Source organism: Bombus vancouverensis, chromosome 11 (genome assembly GCF_051014615.1).
Source record: "Bombus vancouverensis nearcticus chromosome 11, iyBomVanc1_principal, whole genome shotgun sequence".
Classification (NCBI taxonomy): Eukaryota; Metazoa; Arthropoda; class Insecta; order Hymenoptera; family Apidae; genus Bombus; species Bombus vancouverensis.
The window spans coordinates 3,558,635-3,581,996 of NC_134921.1; the positions used below are offsets into that span (position 1 = coordinate 3,558,635).

General features: G+C 45.4%; 1 protein-coding gene across 9 annotated transcripts; it reads left to right on the forward strand.

Annotated features, from left to right (window-relative positions):
• The first annotated feature begins 7,668 nt into the window (after positions 1-7,668).
• Positions 7,669-23,004, forward strand: LOC143303314 (uncharacterized). 9 transcript variants are annotated; one of them, XR_013059493.1, is made up of 13 exons: positions 7,669-7,862; positions 8,196-8,430; positions 8,668-8,749; positions 8,911-9,015; positions 9,293-9,391; positions 9,502-9,564; positions 9,672-16,891; positions 17,509-20,019; positions 21,394-21,477; positions 21,588-21,768; positions 21,875-22,260; positions 22,369-22,500; positions 22,615-23,004. XR_013059493.1 is itself a non-coding variant. In XM_076622616.1 (10 exons), exon 5 carries the CDS (start codon positions 17,454-17,456, stop codon positions 18,450-18,452), a length of 999 nt encoding a protein of 332 aa, XP_076478731.1. In that variant the 5' UTR covers positions 7,669-7,862; positions 8,196-8,430; positions 8,668-8,749; positions 8,911-9,015; positions 16,424-17,453; the 3' UTR covers positions 18,453-20,019; positions 21,394-21,477; positions 21,588-21,768; positions 21,875-22,260; positions 22,369-22,500; positions 22,615-23,004. The 9 variants fall into 8 exon arrangements, 7 of the variants coding, with proteins under 7 accessions (XP_076478731.1, XP_076478729.1, XP_076478727.1 ...); XR_013059494.1 differs by having other exon boundaries at positions 17,632-20,019; XM_076622616.1 differs by lacking the exons at positions 9,293-9,391; positions 9,502-9,564 and having other exon boundaries at positions 16,424-20,019.
• The last annotated feature ends 358 nt before the right edge of the window (positions 23,005-23,362 follow it).

The following is a 23,362-nucleotide window of genomic DNA, read 5'->3' on the forward strand; positions in this document are numbered from 1 at the left end:
TTTGCGTTCCAAAGCTCATGGGGCAGGCCTCACATTTGTAAGGGCCTTCAGGTCTTTGGCTTGAGCCACTACAATGAGGCAGCTGCCATCTGGCCCCATGAAGCTTCGGGAAGCCTTTTCCACAGTCTCGGCATCTCCATTGGATGCGGGCTGTCGTATGATGTTCATCGAGGTGCCTGCCCAAGTCTGCCAGTGATAAAAAGAAAAGGTGGATTTCCCTTTCCAGACAGACAAGGCAGGCAACCTGATTACCCACGAATGGTACCATAATATCAAAAATCATGTCCATGGACAAAGCCGGGTCGTCAACAATAGTCCCCTCCAAAGCGGAAGAATCCGCCACGGCGCCTCCGGGACCGAGAGACGCCGCGTCCGAGGCTTCATTTCTTTTATTGAATTCACAATTATTGTTATGTAATACTTTTGTCACTCCAAATATCGATCATCTCATAACCTTTGCAAGCCAAGTTGTACCAAAAGAACATCGAAGGAACGAGTTCCTTACTGGGGAATTGTTCCCTTATTTTACGGTGATGGATCACCGTTAAATCGGCAAGCCGATTGATGATATTTGTCTTTCGCTCCTTCGTCGCCGCACTCCGTTTAGCCGTACTCGTCGCATCCGGGGGGATAATACACCCCACGCTGATGCGAACGAGTATGTTACCGCCGGTACCACGAGGAGGCAGGAGTGCGACTTGAGCAGACGGGATCGAAGGCCCCCTGCCCCCGAGCAACCATAACCCACCGAGGCTCACGACACCCCGTTATTAAGCGGCATGTAGCTGCAACCTGTGGAACTTCAAAAGAGGCTCCATATTTCCGAGGTACCCCCTCGTAGGGAATTAAAATTAAAATTATAAATTATTGACAAAAGTCAATTTTAATTAATAATTATTTAATAAGTTCATATGTACAATTTTATATTATAAATAAATAAATAAATAGATTAAAATATTAAGCATCTAAAAATATACTACCCATCTCTATGGAGCTCATTAAAACATTCATAACTATAGCTTTTATTTCATTTTTATTTAATCCCAGTTCTTGTAGTATTTCTTTTGTTTTTCTGGGGATGGCTCCTCTACTGCCGAGCACAACTGGCAATATTGCACCTTCCCCCTGGCCATAAGTAGACTTTAAGAAACTCAGGCATGGCCGGTATTTGTCGACCTTTTCTTTGTAAGCTCTTTGGAGGTAATCTCTGTTCTCATAGCAGACTGTGACGTCGACTATGAGAATCCGTTCCTCGTTTTTAACGATGAGGTCCGGCTTATATTGATTACCTCTTACGTTTATAATAGGCTCGACAAACACCTCATTTAATTCCCTGAGTTTGCTTGCCAGGAACGTTTTAACTACGTCGTGCCTCTTAATTCTGAGGCCCCTAGTGAATTTGCATAACCCTAGGACATGTCCTAAGGTCTCCGGTTGGGGATGGCACCTTCTGCACGTTACATCTAGGTCTCTTTTTTTAACTGCCCTGTGCATCACATCCACGGCCTACCGCACTGTATCCCACGCGGCGCTTTGTGTATTGACCGGGAACTTACCGATCTACATTAAAGTGCGAATGTTAAAGGGGATATATGAGAGAAGGAAGATCTATAATAGCTTAGCTGTTAGAGAGGAGGTGAGCGAGAGGTATGCGGAAATGAAAGAAGATCTGGAGGAAGTAAAGAAGAAGGCCTCAACGGAGTGGCAGGCGGAATGGAGCATTTATAATAAGGATAATTTCAGCAGGAATCTAATAAGTAATGCGTCCATATTCGCCAGGAATAGAAGAGACATCGACCACTTCACGATGCAAATGCTCACGGGACACGGCATCTTCAACAGCTACCTCAAGAGGATCGGTAAGGAGGTCGACACGAAGTGCTGGGACTGTCGAGGCCCGAATGACGGCGCCGAGCATGTCTTATTCGCGTGCCCTAAATGGATTGACAGAAGAACCGAGTTGGAGAACTTCCTGGGTGTCAGGATAAGCGTGGACAACTTGGTGGACACCGTAGTCACCAAGGATAAATACTGGAGGAAGTTCAGAGAGTTCTGTAGGGGCATAATGAGCTATAGAAGGGATATGGAGAAGGCGATGGAGTCAGCGAATAGGAGGAGCGGCATCAGTATGCGACGATAATATGCGGCGACAAGGTTGAGGACAACCCTGATGAATGCTGATCGGCTCTGCTGGGGTTGTCCGTGTCTAACAAATCAGAGGAAAGAGGAGGAGTTTTTAGTGGGTATGGCGATGTCACCTGGCCGAGTCTCACATAACCTGGTGACGCTGGTCACTGGGTATGCGTAAATGCATTTTCCCCTCCTCGCGCAAAAAAAAGGTCCTTTTTAGTTCGTGCCAAAGTGGTTTTGGTGCCAAAGGTGTTAGTCCGGAATCGCAAGGCATCGATAAACCTTTTTTTAGGGAGTTATGTAGGACTCGGCAGATGACGTCACCCTACCCACTAAAAACCGCTCCTCGTGTCCTATTATTTCGGTACTGGAGGTTCCAATCCGATACGGTCATTCGACATTACTTCGGGTTGGCCTCTACTAGCGCGTACCCTCTTCATCCTTCTCTCCTCTAGTCATTCAGCCATCCTTCCATCTTCCACTCTTCTCATCCTCTCCATCTCCCTTCCCTTCCTTAGCCGACAACGCATCGCCTTTGTACATAGAAGGCTAAACTTCCTCCATATGCCCTCCTCCGCGGCAATTTTTTCCACAACCCGATTCTCGATCGCAAAGTCCTCGCCGATCTCGGCCTCCAACTCAGCCCTCTCTGCCGCCCATCTGGGGCACCAGAACAGGACGTGCTCCGTATCATCTAACTCCGCTCCGCAATCCCAACAACTGGTGTGACTCTCCTTACCGATCCTATGTCGGTACCAATTAAAAATTCCGTGTCCTGTGAGTATCTGCATCGTCTCGTAGTTGATGCTCCTTCTCTTGTTATAAAACACCAACAGGTTCCCAATGAGCTTCCTTGTCCAGTTGTAGGGATTGTGGAGTAGCTACTCCAGCCCCCACTTCACTTGCACTTGCGTCTCCAATACCTTCATCTCCTCCATCCAAATGGAAGCCGCCTCCTCCGGGTTCTGGTTATACATCTTCTTCACTTCATACTGCCTCCACCGCAGCCAGGCCTTGATATGGATCGGCATGGTCCCCGTAATCACACACAATGCCCCATGCGCGACCATGCGGTAGGCAGTGGACGTGCGGATCAACGCCGCCCTTTGCGCCCTCCTTACAATCTTCCTATCCTTCTCCCTCGTCAGGGATGTGGCCCATAGTGGAGCACCATAGAGCACCACGGACTCCCAGACACAGTAGTACAATCTTCTGACTGCGTCTTTTGGTCTGTTCACGTTCGGCAGGAGGCACCGTATGGCTCCCAGAAATCTGTCTGCCTTCTCCACTGCTGCTTCAAGGTAGGGGGGGGGGGAGAATCCCCTAGCACTGTCCAGCATCACTCCTAGGTACTCCACTACCCTGCTAGTAGAGATGTCCCCCCCAACCCCCACGTCAAAGCTAAAATCCATTGGGATCCTCTTCCTCGTCAGAAGACCTCCGTCTTCTCCCCGGCTAAGTGAAGTCCCGCTTCACTACACCAACTGGTGGCCACGTCGATAACCGCCCGAATCTTCGCCTCCATCACCCTAGCTCCCTGACCTTGAGAAGCACCGCCAGATCGTCCGCGAAAGCTACCACCTCCGCTTCTTTATCCCGATCCAGCATCTCCAGCACCCCGTCGTACACGAGATTCCACAGGAGCGGTCCTAAAACCGACCCCTACGGTACTCCCGCATAAACGTTCCTCCTTACGACACCGTCCCGGGCATAAAGTAGTATTCTCCTCTCGGCCAGGTAATCCTGCATAATCCCCAATAGCCGTCCTGGCAGCCGCCTCTTTACAAGCTCTTCCTTGATCTTCCTCCAACTTGTGTTGAAGGCGTTTTTCACGTCAAAGGCGACCATTACACACACCAGGCGCTTCCTCCTACACTCTTCCACCACCGCAACCGTCCTGTCCAAGGCCTCGATGGTTCCTCTTTTCCTCCTGAACCCATACTGGTCTTCCTGGAAGGGATCCCGTCCGATGCTCCTTTCCATGAGCATCTTAATCGTGTGCTCCCAGACTTTGCTCAACGCCGGCAGTATACTAATCGGCCTATACGTCGAAGATGTCGTCATATCGCGGCCGGGTTTAGGTATCAACACAACCCTGGCCTCCTTCCACACTGCCGGTATCCTTCCTCTCCTATTAATGCCATTGAGCACGTCCAGGAGCACCCCCGGTCTTCTCGCTGCTAACACTCTTATCACCTTGCCAGGGATCCCTTCCACTCCAACGGCCTTCTTCGGGTTGCATCTCCCGACGGCTATCATCATTTCTCCTCCCGTTATCTCCAACTCTTCATCCCCGCCGTCGGGCGATGCAATCGGTGTATCTCCTACAAACTCTTCCTGACCATGCGGTCGCAATGTGGGCCTGGTGACGAAGAGATCGTCCAGGATCCCCGCCACTCTTTCCTTTCCAAGGGGCTCATTTGGTGTAAGCTGCATCAATTTCTTCCTGATCACACGATACGGCCTGCCCCACGGATCCTGATCCAATGTGGCGCAGAACCCCTTTCAGCTCTCCTCCTTACTTTGTTCAATCGCCCTCTTCAAACGCCTTCTCGACTCCTTAGACTCGGCTACCAGAACCGCCGCCTCCTTCTTACGGGCCGCCACCGCTCGCTGAGCTCTTCTTCTCGCTTTGTGACTCGCCTTCCTCAGCTCAGCGATCTCCTCGTTCCACCAATAATTCATTCTTCTTCTTCCTAGTGCCGGGTATCTGTTTTTCAATTCTGCGGCACACGTGCGCTCCAGACTCTTCTGTAATCGCTCCCCGCATGCCGCTTCGTCATAATTACAAACCTCGTCGTTGTAAAACTCGTCAAATCTTTCCAGAAATTTGTCCGCCTCCATGTTCTTCGTCACGAATTTGTACGCCCCACCAACCACCCGCTTAACACTACTCGCAAACACGTGCATTATATAAAAATGGTCAGAGGCTGAGTACCAATCCAGAACGGTGCTCTCCCTCCAACCCAGCACCATCCGTCTACTAATACACAATATACCGGGAAACTAGTCCTTCCATTTCTCAGAAAGGAGTAGTTTCCCGTCGTCCTAACCGGCAGTAACTCTCTTCTTGTGATCACGTCCAGCAGACATGTTCCCCTCCATTCCGTCCTATTGCCACCCCATACTCTCGCCTTGGCGTTAAAATCACCGGCAATCATCCTCCCTTCCTTCAGAACACAATCCAATTCCGCCAAGTAGGCATCAAATCCATGCCTAGTCGTGTTTGGGGAACAATACCCACTGACGCAAAACACATCACCGACCCTAACGCCTACAATCCCAGTCTTACGGACCAGGGTCTCGCTGATCGCGTGTCTGCCGTTGAGCAGGGTGACCCATATGGATGCATCCTCGCCCTCGTCATTAAACCACCACGACAATTGCCTATAGGGCTCAGAGATGACCACAATGTCCACCCTGCTCTCACACACATACTGCATCATCAGGTCTTGCGCAAGCCTGCACCTATTTAAATTAATTTGTAACACTCTAATTGCGTCCCCGTCTGAAGCTACTAATACCAAGGCGTACCACTGGGCACGCCAACGAACCGGTTATGTGCCTGACATTCGCTCCTCCCATCTTCACGCACATGGCACATCTTGGCTCACTGGTGCACTCGCTTATGACGTGCTCCGAGCTACCGCATTTCCTGCAGAGCTCCCTCCCGGCACACGCCACTGTACACCTTGCCGCCACATGCCCCAGCATGTGGCATCTGAAGCAGCGCTGTACGTTACTCAGTTGCCTTATGGAGGCAACTGTCAGCTCTTCCTTCTCCTTCTCCTCGCTTTCTGCTCGCCACACTGTTCTAAGGAGGACAGGATACCCTTTATCACGTTCCCCTGATGCCCTCGTCGTTGTCCTTGTCCAATTTGAGTTTTCGGATCGCCATACCTAGCATCTGAACCGCTCCCGCGAGGGCCCGGATCAATCCTTTAAGTTCCACCCTAGAGATCAGGACGTCTTCTTCTTCTTCACTGTCGCTAGGCTGGGTATTCTCCCTGGTACTATCCTCCAGCTCGCTAGCCTAATCTGCCTCCTTTGGTGTTTCTATCTACCATCTTCCTCGCCAACTGCACCGGTGGCCCTTTCCTAGGTATCACAGGCGTGGTGAAGTCGCTGTCCATTACACCGTAGGAACCGTCCGACTCCTCCGCCACCTCCACCTGAGCTCTATCTCCAATCGTCGGGCTTCTCTGGAGCTTCTTCGTAGGTCTAAAGGGATCACCCTCTTCTACTCTCTTCTCCCTCGGGATTACCGATATGGTGACATTCTCATTCAACCTGATATCCGCCACCTTTCTCGGCTTCTCCCCACCTAGTGATAGCTTCCTCGTCTTTCCTTCCTTATCTCCTTTCTCCCCGGTAGCAATTACCGTACGAGGGGATGCCCGGGGATCCACCTCCCCCCGCCGTTCTTCCAGTCGCATGATGACCGTCGGGTCGAACCTGGGAAGCTACTCGAACTCCCGACGGGGCCTGGGGACTCCGAAACCCCCTGCGCCGTAAGTTTCAATCCATTTCTCGTCTTATCCATATTTATTATAATTGTAATTCATCGTCCATGTGAATTGCCAGGTCGTCGACATCCCGTTGTAAGCCATCCAAACATATCCAAACATAGCCAATAAACTCGCCGTGTCGTCAACAAGTTAGCAGTCCGGCATAATAAATAAATAATAATAATAATATTAAAGTCCAACTAACCTTATTGTCACTATTTAAAACAGTCTACTAACTAAATTATCCATTAATTAAAAACCATTAATGAACCTGATCATATCTACGAATAAATAAATAAATAAACACAAAATCCATACACATCTAGGTGCAGAGCATCGTAGTGTCCTCAATAAATATAATAAATATAATTATATAATCTTAAAGATTTACCATATTCAAGCTAACTAACGCCTGCGCTTCGATAAGAGACCCGATGATGCATACGCAGATTGCCACACGCATAACTAGATATATAGTACAAAACGATATACAATCAACTGGCTAAATAAATAAGTAAATAATAATAACCAAATAAGCTAAATAATAAATAATAAATAAATAAATAACCAGCATAACTAATAATAAATAATAGATAAATAGATAGATAACTCAACAAATAAATAAATAAATAAGCCAATAGCACCTAGTTAATAAATAAATCGAAAAATATAAGTGGGAATGCATATACCTGCATACCCCAACCTACACAACATGGCAAAACTCAAATAAAATAAAAACCTCCACCCTTCATGCGCAGCACCCTTCATATTCATTTATTCTCATTTATCCACTTATTCCCCACGGAAGTTCGGCTCGAGTGGCGAAATAAATAGAATAAATAAAACAAATAATCTAATATAGTGAAATACGGTATATAATTAGAACTCTGGCCGACCCGACTTTATTTCTTCCTAATAGGAACTTAAGTCGAGCCAGCCGTACATAGTCTAGTGTGCTGCCCGTAAGGTGGCGACGCCACGCATCGGCGCGACGAATCACCTCGCCTGCGCATCGCTCGGCTCCACACGTGCGTCCTGCCGCTACCATTAATAATGGCGTCAGATCTATCCATGTGCGCGTTTCGATATTAGAGAAAAACGCGTATTTCTCGTATCTCACGTTGTCGTGCAACGCGAGTGCAACATCACATCCAGTGATGCTCGATAACCATTCTTACACGCCGTTGCGTTCGAATTACCAACTCTACGACGAATAACCTACCAGTAAGTATCCGTGTCTATACGCGTATACGTGTATGTTCGTAATTAATAAAAATAAAATAATAAATTGTCACAATATATCGATCCAATACCACGTAAATAAAGGTCCCGCGACGCGTGAATATCTTACTTAAACGTCTCTTCTTATGATATTTACTTATAATGATAGTGACCGCGCCAGATAACCTCCATTCCCAAACAGAGAATGAATGGGAGAATGACAGCCGAGCCACACGCGAAATGGAGCGTACACTCTAAATGCACGCAGCCTTTGTATTTTAACAAAAACATGCAGTGTAAGTAAGTATACGTAAGTAATATTATTACTACTTACAGCCCTCCGCATAACCTTATCCGTCCACTGCATCGCATGTCGAGCCACACTCCTCCAGTAGAGTACTAAAACTGCCAACCTCACGATCACTAGAAACACCACTGAGATCACTGTAGAAGCCTCCTGCGTAAGCTTTGTCAGAGAACCAGGCTACGTCGCTAAAAAATTTATGTGCTCTACCTTAACTCGTACCAGCTCACGACACAATCATCGACAAGATTTACCCTGCCTCTAGCAGTAAGTACTACCCTCTTATATAACTATGCATAAAAACAAATAAATATAACTACACCATGCCTAATTCCAATTACTTAAATATATATATAAATAAAGAAAGTAGATAAAAGAACATAGAAATAAAATAAAATAAAATCTCCACCTACAGGGTTTAAAGAACAACAACACCATCTCAATTCAATTTAATAAGCAGTACGAACCACCAGTCACAATACCCTTTATTCTATATTATTACAGGAATCGCCACCTCCTTACAATATCATTGCTTCATAGAAGCAGTCAAGATAAAATACAAAAGACTTAAAACTAGACAGTCGCTGTAAGTACACTATAATCGATTAATCTAAAAATAGCCTATTCCATTATAAAATATCTACTAACTATCCTTATAAACACCCTTTTACTGTCACTTAATATAAATAATGTAAATAATGTAAGGTAGCCACCTGTCACAATAATCCTCGTTATATCCTATTTCAGGTATCACAACCTCCTTCGCAATATACACGCAGCCTCATATACCAGGTTCATCCCACTCGTTCACTTATGAATAAGAATACAAGAACACTTAAACTAGGCAGTCTAGTAAGTAGAACTAAAACTCTTAATCTAGAAATTACTCTGTCGCATGTATAAAATTAATGATACTATAACTACGAAATTCCACCTCCCAATATAATTCTTTGTTTCTACCTACAAATCGAGAACTCAATTACACATCCCATTGCCTTCTTTACCAAAACTTTACCTCATAAGGGTACGTACTCCTTCATTATATACTATATTAATACATGGGATAAATAATCATCTAATCGTCCAAGAGCCGTGATAACTAATCGACAGCTCGTTTCTTTATTTACAGATAACGACTCATCGACTCTACACTAAAGCACCATAAAAACCTTATCACAACCATCTATAAAGGCCAATAATTATACCTACAGCATGCTCACCTATCATAGTAAATAACATTAAATCTCTATAATACCGTGTAAATAGTCCATTGTTAAAAATAACAGTAGATATTACAATGAGATACACATCATGACGATCGTTCATAATCTATTTCAGATATCGAATCACATTCACCTATCATTACACAATCCAGGAACTAACTCCCTCCAACTCTAGAAAGTAAGTACATCCTACTATATACAAGACTAAGTAGTACTTCAAATATTAATAAATAGGATAAATAAATAGGATAAGTACTAATCGACAACTCATTTCTTTATTAACAGATAACTCGTCGACTGACAAGAACAACATAACCTACAAACTTTGAACTATATTCCTTCACAACGAGGCATTTTATAACTTTTTTCCGCACTTCTCCGTTCTAAACTGCAACGCCCCTTGTAAACAACACCATTAGATACACACATACAATAAAAATATAATAAAAATATAATCCTACACTCACATAATACACCTACATCAACGATATCTCGACGAGTACTAATTACAACAAACCGCAATAATTTATCCAAGCACACATCCCACTTATGAAAATTGTATTTTACACACACTCCAACCACATTTAATCATTCCCGCAGTCCCAGCAAACTCAACATCCCCTTCGTTTTGTATTATATAATGTAAACATCATCGTCCTAACCGCCTATAACCTAGACTAATAATTTTCTAATTTTCCCATATATTAGTTACAGGCAGCTAAGACACTCCACTTATCGATATTCACGCGTCACCCTCGCCTTATTGTCCACTAAAAGGGGTCAAAAACCTAACCGCCTCTTCCGAATTTATTATCATAATCTAGTCATCGTCCGTTACACTACTAACATTTATTTATTACAGCGTCACTCCACCACTCTCTTACATAATTATTTTCACTCTATCGCACTTGCTACTCATTTTTATATTACTACGAACACACACCTCACATTTTTATACCGAAAAAACGCGACATAAAATTCACTTAGAGGGAACGCGCCGAAACACGTCCTCTCCCTACGACATCCCGAGCCGAACATCGATAGACATCGATAAACCTGGAAGGTTTCAATAAATTGTGCTCTTTTAGCCACACGTTGCCAAGCTTTTCTTTTGCGAAGTCAGCCACTCCTTGTCCCTGACTTCTAAGCTCAGCCCATTGCTTCACGTGTTCATCCTTAAGTCTCTTGCTGGCCTTCTCAATGTCCTCTGAAGTAGCCGGCCAATTAATCCTCAGTGAGTTGGCAATTTTCTTTAACTTCTTATCTGTGTCCTCGCCGATCAAGCTCGCTGTCGCTGGATACGTTGATTCCTTTATTTTTAACGCGCTCCTTAGGGTACCGAGTTTTACTATATGCTCAAATCTCAATAACCCTAGACCTCCATAATTTCTAGGGGCGTAAAAGAACCCGGTAGCAGTTAATTGTACTAAGTGCAGAATTGATTTAATCTCCTGCCTGACCTCGCTATCCATAAGTTTTACAACACCGTCTCCTGGTGGATTTATTAAAAGCTGGTAAATAAATCGAGGGAAAATATATTTTGTTAATAATTCTATTTTCTGGCATGGTTTCAAGGAGAGTTTGCGGTCTCTCCTCACCATGCTCAGGATTTCAGGCACAGCTATGCCACAGTGGACGCCTTTCCAGGGCCCAATCTTTGCGCCCAGATACCTGAATGCTTCCTCTGGGTTCACGTCTGGTATTTTATCTGAGCCAATTTTGATGTCTGGGTCCTTGATGAACCAGGTGTCCTTTTTTGTTACCACCTGGAACGTTTGGCTCTTATCTATTGATATTCTCATTCCCAGACTATCCAGGTATCTGTGGAGCTCGTCCACTGTGCTTCCCTCTCATCTTCACCAAGTAATACGATATCATCGACGAAGGCCAGCACAGGGATTTTATTTCTTTCGTTAATAATAACGCCACCGGTCTTTGTGTTTATTCTTTCTAAAAGCGGCTCGAGGCACAGATTGAATAGCAGTGGTGACAACGGGTTACCCTGCTTAACCCCTCTGAGGACTTCGATTTCGCCCCCTATATTATCCTTTGCCTTTATAGTTGTTCTGCATCTCGTGTACATCTCGACAATTATGTCGATTATAGCGGCCGGTACGCCTTTCCGCGCCAGGGTGTCATGTCAGACCGGTCGTATTTACCGAGCGAGAGGAGGCCCTGGGACCGACCTTCCTCCCGTCGTTCGTCCAGACGTATGATGGCCGTCGGGTCGAGCCTGGGACGCTACTCGAATCACCGACGGGGCCTGGAGGCTCCGAAACCCCCTGCGCCGTAATTATTTTCCCTTTATTCGACTTATCCATATTGTTTATTTGTGTTCAAGTCCGTGGAAATAGCCATAGTCGCCAACAACCTTGCTCAAAACCGTCCAAATGTATCTACTCGTAGACCAAAAGCTCTCCAAATCGTCAACCAAGCCATCCATTATCATACTCCAGTTGCATTCTCAAGAGGGAGCCCGGCTCGAGCAGCATAATTCGATATTAATGAGCAGATATCAGAACTCTGGTCGACCCAACTTTATTCCTTCATAATATGGGCTTACGCCGAGCCGATACGTTCTCACCCTCGCCCGCGAGGTGGCGCCGCCACATGGCGACGTAGCGAACCACATCTCATGCCCGTCACGCATCGTAGCCACATAACAACTTCTCAATCCCTACATGTTTATCATATTTATTGTTGAGGTTATTCGATGTGTAAACAGAGAAAACACGTGGATAAATTGTAAGGCAGAAAATATATTTAAATAGAAGTGTAATAAGTAAGAATACAATTTGAGCTGGTCCAGATCCGCACGCTAGCTGTGTTACCCAATAACTGAAAAACCCCGAAGCCAACGTCGCCTGTCTACTGTTTATGGCCTGACTTCGTCGCAGTCTTTTGTCTACGCGCTGTCGATGGCTTCAGTGCTTGAGAAAACTAAAAAGACCAGATGTAGAGTTTTCTTAGAAGTGGTAACCACTTCAACATTTATCATAACATACCCGGTTTGTAACCGTCAAAATAACTGCCATAACCTCAACTTTACCATTACGCATCTTTTAACAACACTAGCAACCATATACGGTTCAAATGCCCTATCTAATTACTATAGTACAACTATAACGCCACTGCAACTCCCCACTGTCCACCAATAGTCCACTGCTTCGCTTTCAGTATTTGATAGCATGTCATTGACCTTCCTGTCGCAACGGTTTCCTGTTATTTATTTTACTTATATCAAACATGTAAAACACGCCCCACAATAACACTATTAGGAGCTCTCGATACACTCTATTTCATTATTATTTTACGATCACACACGTCTCATTTTGCACTAATAATATCCGAAAATATATGCCGTTGGCAGGAACGATCCAAAACACGACCGTCCACCTTCACCGTCTCGAGCCGAACTCCTGAGTTTCTAAATCCTGTCCTCGACTTCCCCGACAGTAATCGGCCCGAAGTAATCACCCAGTAGCAGCTCTGGTTCGCTTCTTTCAAATACTTCAATGTTCGTTGTCCCCCATAGATCATTGTAAAGCCTTCTAATTTCATCTGCCTCTCGCGGTTGTTTGGCTGGCTGTAGACTGGTCATGTTATTAACGATGGCATCGGCCAACCTCTTTAGACATTCATTGTACAGTTCCTGACAAAATGCGTATAAAAATTTCTTTTTGTGATTTCTTACAGCTTTTTTTGATTTTTTAATTGTTTTGGCTGCTTTTTTATCATTTAAGCTGCTTTGGGGCTTCCCCCTTTTATCTCTTAGAGCTCCATAGAGATGTTCATTTAAAAACTTATCTAACTCTGCTTTCAGTGCTTCCGCCTTATTTTTCCTGTCTTCCCAAATTTTACACAACAGAGTGTACACTTCCCTTAATATCGGGGGCACCACGGCAGGCTTTTCGATCTCGTTAATAGCCATCGTTGTTGCCATTCGCGAACCATTTCATCATTATTAACAATCCTGTCTTGGTTTTCTAGCTCCATGACTGGTTCAACGAGGTCGCACCCGCCCTCTGTCGCAGAGGCTTCCTCCTGAAGGTCCCCTTCTATTTCAATATTTCTTAATGCTTTTCATTTATTTCGGATTTGCTCAGCAGTCTTTGTGGTTAATATCCTGCTGATCTCTATATTGGGGAATCTATGATCTTTATAGATCTCGTCAAGCTCCTTCAGGAGGGCAACCTCCTCCGCTTTCCATGCTCTACCAATTGCCATTGTTGGGGAGTCCGTTCCCCTTCTTTTAATATTCCTTACGGCGGGGTGCGCATATCGTTCGTGGGTCGATAGACCCCTTCGGGATTTGAAACTCATGGAGCAAGCGCCACACCTAAAGCGACCTTCACTAATTTGCGTATTTCCGCTGCATTCAGGAATGTGACACCTTACCCCATGAAGTTTCCGGGAGCACCTACTGCATTGCCGACAACCCCAATTAATGGGGACTTCCAAATGATGTTCATTAAGGTGCCTGTCCAAGTCAGTTAAGTTCATAAAAAGGAGGTGTACTTCCCTCTTCTCGCAGACCGGACAAGCAATCTTATTCCCCATTAATGGGACCAAAATCGTATCCGGGGATATGCCTACGTTGTCATCTGTAGTCCCCTCCGGAGCTAATAAATCCGCCACAGCGCCTCCGCGACTGAGAGGCGCTGCGTCCGAAGCTTCAATATTCTTATCGAAATGTGCAAATTGATTTTGTTCCTGTACAACTGTTCCAAATGTTACCAAATCATTAGCCTTGGTCATGCCAGTCGTTACCAGACATCATAGGAACAAGTTCCTATCATAAGTTGTTATTCATTACATTCACGGTAAATATTGTTAATCGGCAAGCCGATTAATATTGTGTCTTTCGCTCCTGCTGCTCCACACTCCGTTTAACCATGGACGTCGCGTCCGGGGGACTATTTCCCACGCCGACGCGGCACACATGTTGCCGGCGGTACCACGAGGAGGTGGGAATGTGATTTGGGCAGACGAGACCGAGGTCCCCCTGCCCCCGAGCAACTATGAGATCCCAGGGATCCACAGCACAACCGTTTAATCGCGGCATGCTAGCTATCCCTAAGAGAATCATAGTTTCTCTCGCCGTTTACCCGCGCTTTTTTTGAATTTCTTCACATTGACATTCAGAGTACTGGGCAGAAATCACATTGTGTCATCACATTGTGGGGGCCATCGCAAAGCCGGATGAGGTAGCTAGGAACCTCGAAGTGCTCCAGGGCCGCCACTGTCCTGTCCCATGGTATGGAGTTGAACGACGCGTTGACGATTTCCAAAGAGACCGTCAGCGCCACGCCGTTCCGGGAAACCATGTCCTCCGTGAGTGCCCGCACGTGTCTGACCGCGTCAATCGTCGGGCGTCCCTTCCGGAAGCCGTACTGGCTTTCGTGCCAACGTGGCACCTGGCTCGCTATGTGTCGCTCCAAGCGAGTGGCAACTACCGTCTCGAGCAGTTTGCCGACCTCGTCTAGCAGGCATATCGGCCGGTACGCTGACGGCGAGGTCGTCGATCGGTCCTCTTTACGGAGCAAGATCAGCCTGCGCCGTCCGCCATGCCCGGGAGTAGGCTCCCTCTTTCAGGCATCTTGTGTAGAGGCGCCGAAGTCTGGGGGCCATGACTCCCATCACTTCCCCCCAGATCCGACCCGAGATTCCGTCTGGGCCCGGCGCCACGTTGCGGGTGGCCATTCTTCTGGTCGCCTCCCATATCTCTTCCTCTGTGACTTCCCAGTCATCCCTCCATTCCAAAGTCCGTGTCGGTTTCCGCAGCCGTTCTGTCGCCCTGTCTTCTTGCGAGGGGAACAGCGTCGCGATGATCCGTAGCAGCAGCGTAGGTTTCATTTCCGTCGTTGCCAGGGAGCCCTTCGAGCGCAGTTTCCGCGTTACCGTCCTATACGGCCTTCCCCATGGGTCGGCCTCGACTGTTCCGATCAGTTCGGACCAGGCACGGTCCTTCGAGTTTTTAATCTCCTTTTGCAGCGAGCGCCGTAGCATGCGGTACGCCCGGTAGCGCGAGGAGACTTCTTCTTCGTCGCGTCGTCGCCAGCGGCGGGCCCTTAGGTACTGTCTTCGGGCCCGGACTCATCTCTTCCTCAGCTCCGCGATGTCAGGGTTCCACCAGTAGACTGCCCTGCTTCGCACCGTGCCTGGTGTAGCACGTGGCATGGATGCGTCGCAGATTGCTGTCATGGCTCGGCGTAGGTTCTCGGCCTTCTCTTCCATTTCTGTTTCGGTTGTCGTCGTCGGGGCCTCCCAGCTCCAAGCTGTAGCTATGGCAGCCGCCCGAAGTAGATCCCCGTTCATCTCCTTAACCTTCCATCTTGGCGGTGGGCGCGCGTGTCCTTTCCTCGGCGGACCGCGACCATCGCCTGTAGTCCACGTTCGGGGTCCAGGTGTGTCTGCCTCCATGAATATGTAGAGGTGGTCCGAAAGTGTCTCGACTCCTTCAGCTACTCTCCAGCCTGAGATCCGCCTGAATGCATCGAGGCAGGCCCATGTGATGTCGACGATGGAGCTCCCTCTCCACGCCACGCAGGTACTGGTCGAGTCCCTATTCATCAACAGAAGTCCAAGAAGTCCAACAAGAAGTCTGCCACCAACGCTAGGGCGACCGTGTTCTCTCGAATGGTTTGGTAGAGCAGGTATTGCGTTCGCCTTGACCTTCCCAGGTTAGTCTGGAGGATGCGCATTTTCAGTCCCCTAGTGTCGTCACTTCTATGGCTTCCTCCGTGCCAGCTTCTTTGTTCACAGGCGTAGGGTCTCCTTGCGACGGGGAGCCTTTCTCGTTGCCGCTTGCAGCTGTGGATCCGCGAGTGGCTCCTTTTGTTCCTTTCTTCGGGGGGGGGGCAGGCTGGTCCACCCATCCTGTGCACAGATGGTGCTTCAAGTGCCTCGCAGAGCAGGCATTTCGGGCTCGCGGCAGTGCATGCTTTCGCTTGGTGCCCTGGTTTGCCGCATCTGTAGCATAGGTGCCCCTTGTCCTCCTTGGAGGTGCAGGTCTTGCTTACGTGTCCAATCTCCAGGCACCTGTAACACTGTAAAGGTCTTCGCTCGATGGCTTCAACCTTCGCTGTCGACCAACCTATGGCGAGCCTGGGCCAGTTTCCTCACTGCACCTGCCGGGGTTCTCCATACACCTGGAATCTGGGAAACGGGACCAGCCGTCTCTAAACGCGGCAAGCGACGACGGCCTAGTATACCGCCGCATATTCGTCATGGACAGGGACTCGAAGATCTCCCTCCTAGTGGACACCGACGCCGATACATGCGTATACCTGCACAACAAAATACACGGACCCGCGAACAGAAGCGAGTACGAACTGTTCGCGGCCAACGGAATCGCGAAATACGAGATCATCGGATTCGTGGAAGAAAGCCTTCGTTAGGAAAGTGAGGGAAATGGGCGTTGCTGTTAATTGGTTAATCTCTAGGTTGGTGGTTGAGGAAGAATGCTAACTGTTCTCAAGAGAAAGTTGCTAGCGGGAAATATCGTACGTGAGAAAAACCAGATTTCCCGTTCCTTTCCGTAGTAGATAATAAATTTAGGGAATACTAAGATAAAGACTGTTCGTTTGAAGAACCTTAGCTAAAGAAATCCTAAGATTTATACCAGGTCCTTAAACTAGTTGCAAGTATACTATGAAAATGTTTCGACATCTGGCAATCATTTTATCCGAAGGATAGGGTCTACAGTGACGAGCAAAAGTGTAAACACACTCCGCTGATTTTATGTAAAAGGCGATACTACGACTAATTTTTCAAGTGATCGGTAAAGATTAGGTACCAGTAACTACAAGATACGTCTGTTTAACGAAATGTAATGGTTCATTTTCATTAACATTAATAATGTACAGAATATTTTATAATAATTGTGTTTTGGAACAATGTTTACAGTTTTGCACGTTTCGTCAGAAACGTTTATGATAGCATGTAAATGTCAATAATCAATAAGGGAAACGAAACTGTTAATAAGCACTGATTGTCCACTGTTTCGCAGTCAACTGTTCCACACCATTGCTAGATTATTTTTCAATTTGATATGCTTAATCCAAGATGAAGCCACTTAGTAAAGATAAAAAGAACAGTATTATTTGTTTGTGTGATAAAGGTTTATCGTTGCGGCAAATTGCAGAGAAATGTGGTATCAGTCATGCGATAGTTGCAAGAATAAGAATAAAGTATGTTGCCCTCGAAAACTGGAACTATTTCTATGACACATTCTCATCCACAGTGGACCACAATGAAAATTTAACAACGGTCCAAAAGTTCCAACATCTTCGATCATCCATAACTGGAAGGGTCGCGCGGAGTATCCAATCATTGGAACTCACAGAAGCCAATTACTCGATCGATCTTAACACGTTGAAGGAGAAATTTGACTGTCACCTCAGGATCTGTATGCGTCATTGGGAGTTGATACGCAATTATCCCGAAATGAAGAAGGAAACTCCAGAAGCCATAGAAGATTTGCTGGAAACCGTCAGCGTAAATCTCAAGGCGCTCGAAAAATTAGGTGAGCCTGTAACATCAAATGTGATGATTATCGAGTTGCTCGCGTCGAAATTACCTTCGTCCAGCATGCGTAAGTGGCAGCGCACATTACCAAACAAAAGAGTGCACTCCTACCAACATCTGATAGATTTTCTGCAAACACGGGCAAACGGAAATCAACTCCTCTCTAAAGTAAAGGAGACAAAAGGGTCAACCCATAAACATGACCGTCACCGACAAAACGTACCGCATGAGCGAACCTTCACTACAACCAGCAGGACGTTGGTGTGTCCGACCTGCAAAGGATTCCATGAAATAAAACACTGTAAGGTCTTCAAAACTAAATCGGCAACGAAATGTTTTCAAATCGTAAAAAGGGCATCGCTATGTACAAACTGCCTAGGCAAAGGACATTCGCTTACACAATGTACAGCGGGTTCGTGTCATATATGCGGGCAACGCCATCATACTTACCTACATAGAGAACAAACTCAAGTCATTTCACGGTCGTGGAGCGGTCGGTCGTCGAGCAGTGTTGTCGAGCAGTCGGTCGTCGAGTAATCGGTCGTCAAGCGGTCGATCATCGAGCAGTCGGTCATCGAGCGGTCGGAGCAAAAGTGACTAAACGAACAGACTACAAAAAAGGAGACCGAGTTAATAAATACCTCTCCAAACGTCACACTGCATCATGATCTGCTGGTCACAGCAAAGATCAATGTTTTAAACAAAAGGGCATTACCAATCCGAGCCAGAGCTTTGCTAGACACTGGATCTAGTATGAATTTCGTGACTGAGAAATTCGCAAACTCCCTCGATATGAAACGAAGGAGATGTACGGTCCCAATCGGTGCCCTCGAACAACTTGACTACGATCGCGAAGAGCCGGATAACGGCAACCATTGCTTCTATAGATGGCAAATATGAACGTATAGTAACATTCGTGATAATTCCGACAATATCACCACTAATTCCAGACCAACCAATCGATCGGTCCGCAATCCAGATACCCAAAAATCTAAGATTAACCGACCCAGCATTCCACAGACCAAGCCCGATCGAAATATTATTAAGCTCGGGACCAACTTTAGTATCATTATGTGCGGGCAGATCAAAATACCCCAATCCACCGATATTGAATTGTGTTTGCAAAAGACTCGATTCTGTTGGGTTATCGAGGAGCCCACCCGCCCAATCGGATATACACTCTTTTCATGCTACCACAACCGACATACAAGCGGATCTCGCACGTTTTTGGGAAATCGACGAGGGACCACCCACCATACATTTTTCAGAATCGGAATTACAATGTGAGAAAACCATGTCCAACGAAACAAGGAAGGGCGATACATCGTCGCCCTGCCATTCAACGAGAAGCTTCCCACGTTTGGAACGTCAAGGTCCGTTGCAATGAGTAGGCTCGCCTCTCTTTATCGCCAATTCCAACGCGACAAGCAATTCGAAACCGCGTATAGTACAGTGATCCAAGAGTATTTAGACTTGGGTCACATGACGAAGATTACGAATAACCGTCCCTCAAACAATTGTTATTATTTGCCGCATCACGGCGTGATAAAGGAATCGAGTGATACCACTAAACTTCGGGTTGGGCTCGACGGATCGGCAATCAGCACCACCGGAGTCTCCCTCAACGATACTCAACGACCTACACTACAAGATCTGGTTGAAATTCTATTGAGATTCCGATCACATCAATATGTCCTAACGGGTGACATTGAAAAGATGTATCGACAAATCCTAGTACGCCCAGAAGATCGGAAATATCAACTGATTCTATGGCGTAATTCAAACGGGGAAGTCGAAACATATCAACTCAACACCGTGACATTCGAACTATCGGCCGCCCCATACTTAGCCCTACGATGCCTAAAACAGTTAGCAGACGACGAAAGACATCGATTCCCGCAAGCATTATCGGTTGTACAGCGTGATTTCTATGTCGACGACGCCCTCACCGGGGCCGATACAAAGGAAGAATTATTATCGGTAAGACACGAACTCACGGACCTTCTCAGATCGGCCGGCTTAAACATCCGGGAATGGGCATACAACGATACGGACATACTGCGAGGAGTATCCGAAAGAGACACAAATTGAAGACTACAATTGGGTGAGTCATAAACGTTAAAAATATTAGGTATTTATTGGAATTCCCAGGACGACGCAATCCTTTACTCAGTTGAACCTACAGCGACCACCACTCGTGTCACAAAACGATCAATTAGTTCGGTGATAGCCCGAATTTATGACCCACTAGGATTGTTCGCGCCAGTGATTGTCAGAGTAAAAATCCTACTTCAACGCGTCTGGACATTAAAAATCGACTGGGACGAATCCGTTCCAGCAGAGTTGCATAAGTGTTGGAAATAAAAACCTTATAACCCTGCGAATCACAGTGTTATATTAACTTAACCACCCTTATTATCTTAACGGAAATCAGGGAATCGATCAACTCGTGGTGTCGATTATTATAATCGTAACGAGAATTTACGACTCCCGTTGACGTATTTCCTCGCGATTGCGTCTCCCCGCGATTGGTCGAAAATACAGATCCCTTTCGAAGTAAGCTGAAATCCAGTAGATTTATCTAGGTACATTTGACATAAAATAAGTAATGTCTTATTTTTTTAATATGTAGAGTTTTATGTAAAGAGGATGTAGGTGCATGAGAATTAATGACGAGATTAGAGATTACTTGTTGTTGTTGAATATATTTCAATCGATAAATTAGTACACGGTCGTAAACGCGAGTCGTTGGTGCGAAGTATAGTCGTAAAATATAATCGCGAAATAAATACTCGTAAAGGCCTGTCGTGTAACTTGATAAACGCTCGTAAGATACTCAGAAAATACTCTTGATGCTGCTAGATACACAATATGTGCTCGATATGTACTGTCGTTCGCGATTGTGTTCGTTTATTTATACTGGTAGGGGGAGAGTCGGAAAATTGAAACTCGTCTTGATTCGACGGTTGCATGTAGCGGTGACATTTGTCGTTATGTTTCATGCGTCAAGGCTAAGGCGTCGTCCTTTGACTCCTGTGCCGCTACAAATAGCTGGCTTCGAACATAAGAAGAAACCTACTAGTATTGATTTAAATACATTGCGGTTATGTTTCCAAGCTTTCTTAGGGGGAACACAGAAAGAAATGTTCAATATATCATTACCATCAGTGGTATCTGTTTCTATCGTTCGCGGAGAGACGCGATCTCGAAGAAGCGCGTCAACGGGAGTCGTAAATTCCCGTTACAATTCAAATAATCGACGCCACGAATCGATCGATCCCCTATTTCGATTAAGATAATGGGAGTGGTTGAATGTGTATAACGTTGATATTAACAGATTATAATCTATATATTTTAAACAATAGCTTCAATATTTGATACAATTGTATGTATGTTGACTGCCAAACTACGAGTGAGTACGAAAATACTTGCAGAATTAAAGATTCCGTTAAAAGATTCCGTTATGGTGGTTCCTTAGGTTTATTGAGGGTCTGAATAATGGTGCGTGGGCCTTGGACGGTCAGACAATGAAGGACGGTGCACAGGTATCAGGACGTAACAGGTATCTGACCCTATATTTGATAAAAGCATGTTCCAGTTTATTATATTTTATATTTCGCTTTGAAAGAGAATCAGTTGTTTAATTATACTTTAAATATCTAACTATTTCAGCGGTAACGTCAGGTCTTGTGATGTGGGAGCTCAGTCGCTCTAATATGCCGGTGGCTAGTGGTACGAAAAAGATTTTATTATACGAGAAGATGGAATGCAAGTTAGATTTTCCAGGGAAAAGGGCGGATAAATAGTTTAGGAAAGATTCGGTGATTTAGAACTCGCTCGTGTACGTAAACAGGTATGTACAATTTTTAACGTTTGCGTAGAATATTACGCACTTTATATATTCTACATCTTTGTTGAGTTAATTTAATAATTTGTTTTATGTTTATAAACAACAAAAGTACACAGGACACCCACATATAGCACGCAACCGGTGCAAGTTTTATCAACTAAGTATATCAACTAAGAAGATCTTCGAATGCTGCGAGAAGTAAACCGTTACCTTTTTAGATGTCTCCCATCGATGCAAGTATCACCATAATCGCTTCTCCACAAGCGCAATCTAGTATCCAAACGTTGAGGCAATTCAAAGCTTTTGTATAGCTATTGTTTAAAACGTAACACACCTTGAACAATTTCAATACGTAATACAAGCCACAAGTATTGCCAGATTGTGTGTCACCAATGGAGTACAGTCCATATGACTCAGTACTTACTCAATCAAAACTATCAATGTAATATCAATCAACAAGCAGTCATAACGTATAACCGGATCATCAACTGGAACGTATGTACAACAATTTCCATATATAGATGACATATCACAAATACAGTCGCAAGAAAAATTAATGTTATACAGGGTAACACAAAACTATAACGAAGGATTTTATTGTAGATATGTATAGCAGACAGAATAATTTTGACTTGAGCCTGAATCAACTTCTTTCGGCAAAACTCGTCGATTTTGAAATTGCTCTTTCTGAACATCTGATAATCCAGAGGATTATCCATTTCAGATTCTGTCAAGGTATCAAGATATGATATATTACGAATCTATTTATCATATGACAGTACCTATCAAATGAATGAGAAATTAATGTTATTAAACCTGTTGGAATACAACGATATCAATCGCATGCAGATAAGGCAATTGATCGTCGATTCTTCCCTTGGTTGCCCAGCGCCATCCCCACTAGCGTGCGTTCGTGAGATGCACTACGGCGGCTAGCACGTGCATGCTCTTTCGAAAAATTCACCGGAAGAAGTGTGAGGATATGGATGGAACATTTTAGATGGGCACGTCGAGAAACTACTAGAAGGTTCTGTGCCACATGTGACGCCACACAGACACCCACACAGGTCACACTCATTACTGCATGGAGAGTGGGGCTCTAAACCTTTTCAAGGGCCATGGGTCACTAAGCCAGTTAGTCTGTGAATAACTAGCCAACTGTCTACATTCCAGAACGCACATTTATAACTCTTGAAATAATTGTTTAATAAATATCACATTGTATTATTTCAACACAAACATTGTGTCCTCCACAGATTATTAATCTTAATTCCAAGATTAAATTCTAACAAAACCTTTTTCTTTTTTTGTGCGAGGAGGGGAAAATACTGTTACGCATGCTCAGACTGGACTTTGTGGGTCTCGGCCGATGGCGTTGCTATACCTACTAAAATCCCCTCCTCTATCCGCTCCTCTTCTCTGCGAGTATTAACCGCGAAACCGTCTTACAGCATTACTTCAGGGTTGGGCTTAACTACGCACCACTCCCTAATACTTGGGTCTCATTTCTTTTTCTTACCCCTCTTATTCTCCTCCTCTCTTCAAATTTCTCCTGCGTCATTTTTGCCAGCATGATTTTTCTGCACAAGGCCTGAAA